The 3,674-nt window shown below is 42.7% G+C and overlaps 1 gene segment (V, D, J or C); it reads right to left on the reverse strand.

Moving 5' to 3' along the window:
- Nucleotides 1-2,118: 2,118 nt before the first annotated feature.
- On the reverse strand, nucleotides 2,119-3,315 carry LOC102838052. The segment is given in 3 exon segments: nucleotides 2,119-2,145; nucleotides 2,831-3,162; nucleotides 3,279-3,315. Coding segments are annotated over 3 exon segments (396 nt in total).
- Between the last annotated feature and the right edge of the window lie 359 nt (nucleotides 3,316-3,674).

Below are 3,674 nucleotides of genomic sequence, written 5' to 3' on the forward strand. Positions count from 1 at the left end.
TAACTCCTCAATAGTTTGATCCTTCAAAAAAAAAGGTTCATAAAGTTGCAGCCTAATGTTTTATGTTTGCCCAAAAACTGTTTATCTACCAGGCGGGAGCCCCAATTTGTGATACCGCCCCCTACTTTTTCCCGAGCCCGTGTACTTGTCCTGCCCCGTCAGGGAAGTGCCGCCCTCTAGTATTAATCTTTTGAAATATTGTTTGAAAGTTTTGTATTATCTCCAACCCTCTATCTATCTATCTATAATGTTCCTGTACTGCTTTTATAAAGTCATATTTGACCTTTTTGACAATCCTTTGTTGTTGTTGTTAAGTGCCATCGAGCCAGTACTGACTCATAGTGACCCTATGTTCAACAGAAAGAAACACTGCCTGATACTGGGCCAACCTCACAAATGTTGCCACGCTTGAGCCCATTGATGCTGTCACTTAGCCAGTCCATCTCGTTGGGGGTCTTCCTCTTTTCATCTGACCCTCCACCTTACCAAACATGATATCCTTCTCTAGAGATGGGTCCCTCCTGATAATATGTCTGAAGTATGAGAGATGAAATTTGGCCATCCTGACCTCCAAGGAGCACTCTTGCTGCACTTCTTACACCATAGGCCTGTTGGTTCTTTTGGCAGCCCATGGCACTTTCAACATTCTCCTCCAACACCATAATTCAAATGCATCAATTCTTCTAAGATCTTCCTTATTTACTTTCCATCTTTCGCATGCATATGAGGTTATTGAAAATACCATGGCTTGGGTCAGGCACACCTTAGTCATCAAGCTTACATCTTTGCTCTTCCACACTTTAAAAAGGTCTTGTGCAGCAGATTTTCCTAATGCAATATATCATCTGATGTCTTGAGTACTGCTTCCGTGAGTGTTGATAGTTGATCCAAGAAGAATAAAGTCTTTGACAACTTCAATCTTTTCTCCATTGATAAGAATGTTTATTGGTCTAGTGGTGAGGATTTTTGTTTTCTTTGCATTGAGATGCAATCCATACCTAAGGCTGTGGTCTTTGATCTTCATCAGTAAATTAGCCATTGGAGAGATACAAATCAAAACAACAATGAAATATCTCACACCAGCAATAACAACGAAGTCCAAAAAGCAGAGGAAAATAAATGCTGTGAGGATGTGAAGAGACGGGAACCCTCCTACATTGCTGGTGAGAATGCAAAATTGTCCAACCACTCTGGAAAACAGCATGGCATTTCCTCAGAAAATTGGAAACAGAAATACCATATGATCCAGCAATTCCTCTACTTGGTATGTATCCACAAGATAGATGAGCGATAACACAAGTAGATATATGCACACCAAAGTTCATAGCAGCACTGTTCACAATATCAAAAAGATGGAGACAGCCTAAGTGTCCATTGATGGAAGAGTGCATAAAAAACTTTGGTACATACACACAATGGAATTTTATGCTATCTTGAAGAATAACAAGGAAGCTGCAAGCCACCACATAACATGGATGAACCTTGAGGACTTTATGCTGAGTGGAATTAGGCAGTCACAATAGGACAAATATTGCATAAGACCATTACTGTAAAAGCTTAAGAAAAGATACCCATACTAAAAGGAAAAAAACAAAAACAAAAAACTTGTGTTTGTTACTGGTAGAGGAGTTTGTTTGGGGGTTAACGAGGTGGAGGGATGGGATGGTAGGACACAGGGTAGGTGATAGACGTATCAGAGTTCAGATATTGGAGAGGGCAATACACACGAAGGGGGGTGAAGGGATGGAAGAACAAAGTAGATAGGGGAACACTGAGGCAGGGCTAAATGGGACAGAGATAAATAGTGAAGTATGTTCAAACTTGGAATAAGAGTGTTCTTTGATACAGGGTTCGAGGCATAGTCTGCAGAGGGAAAATAATGTAAAGATGCTTGACTGTCTTATGAATATTGGCTTCCCTTGCCTACTATTGTAAAATAGAAACTTGTGTGTGATAGAAAGAAATATCGGGAAACATGATTCCAGAAAGCTTGTAAGCCCATCTTCAGCCTATAACTGTTTGGAATACCTAATGGTGGTGGTGGAAGTTATGTGCCATGGAGTTGGTTCCGACTCATAGCAACCATTTACAGGAACAAGTAGAAATTGAGATGGGGCTCTAAAGCACAATTGAGAAGAATTCATCCTGAAAATTTAAATTTAAGAGTGAGATTTAGTGAAATTGTGCTGTGGAATCTCTGTTCCATTATTAGTGGTCTCAGGAAGTAGTTAAGATGCCCTGTAGTGGTGAATCATTCACAGAATAACATGCTAGATAATTATGTAAATGCAGAGATTTTTAGGAATAAGCTGGTAAACAAATAGCCCTTTAGCTAGTACAGGCTTTGCTTTCCAAAAGTCCTGGTATGTAAAGGAATCAGAAGTTAAATAAACACAGCTGGTCTCTGTTTTAATAAATGTGATGTGCATCACCAAATAAATCCTAGTATAGTTAGAATTGTGTTGAATAAAGTAATTGTTAAAATTTTAACCAGTCCTAACTGTATTTATAAGGAGCTATGAACCGCAAGGTCAGCAATTTGAAACTACCAGCTGTTCCACAGGAGAAAGATGAGGCTTTCTACTCCTGTAAAGATTTACAGCCTCGGAAACCCTGTACAGGGTCGCTATGGATCAGAACCAACTCAACGGGGCTTAACAACAATAACAACTGTATTTATTGAGTTGCATTAGTACTACTAACATAATAGAGATACTACAGTTACAAAGTCTTCAAATTGTCCACATCTACTCAAAGGTCCATTGTACCCAAAGCTCTGAGTAGTGAGCAGACAGGAGGAAGCTCCTTGGTTTGTAGGTTTTTGTCTCACTTCCCCACTGGCTTCAAGCATTGTGCAAACATTGATGCCTTTGTCCCAGGCTGTACAGTAATAGTCAGCCTCATCTTCCACTTGGACATCAGAAATGGTCAGGGTGGCCACATTGCCAGACCTGGAGCCAGAGAATCTCTCTGAGATTCCTGGGAGCCGGTTATTATTCCTGTATATAAGAGTTTGGGGTGCCTGACTCTCACGCTGCTGCACCCATCCTGCACCCTCATAACCTACATTATTGCTGTCTCCAATGCAGGTGATTTTGATTGTCTCTGTCAGCCCTTTAGACACTGAGGACGGCTGAGTCAGCCCAGCCTGAGTCACAGACACTGCAGGGAGAAAAGAGAGAGAACAGTGAGTAAGTGAGTGCGGGAGAAAGGCATAGGTGGATAAGGAGTGGGAGGTCCCCAGGGAGCCTTGCAGCCTTAGCAGACCCTGCCCTCACCTGTGCATAGAAAGAGAAGGAGAGAGGCCCAGGCCATGGTGCAGGTGCTCCAGAAACTCCAACAAGCACCTTAGACAACCCTCAGTCCCTCTTATTCTCCCACTAGGCACATGGGGGTGGAGTTTCTGCATTCAAATATGTAGTTCCTCCTAGACCACCCCCAGAGTTCCCAGTCCTGGGCAATGTCTCCTTTGTAAGAAGAGGAAGAGGTACAACAGAACTTCACCTGACCTAGACCCAGTGGGAGAGGGAGATCCTGGAGGGCGGCCCTGGGAGGTTCTGACAGCTGCATCAAGCCACAACTCCCAGAACTCACTGTTGTCTCAATTCTCCAACTTCACTGAGGGAGGCCCAGCCATGAGCACTCAGAGAACAGTCGCACAGTGCCCTCTGCTG

This window comes from Chrysochloris asiatica, unplaced genomic scaffold (genome assembly GCF_000296735.1).
Source record: "Chrysochloris asiatica unplaced genomic scaffold, ChrAsi1.0 scaffold00306, whole genome shotgun sequence".
Taxonomy (NCBI): Eukaryota; Metazoa; Chordata; class Mammalia; order Afrosoricida; family Chrysochloridae; genus Chrysochloris; species Chrysochloris asiatica.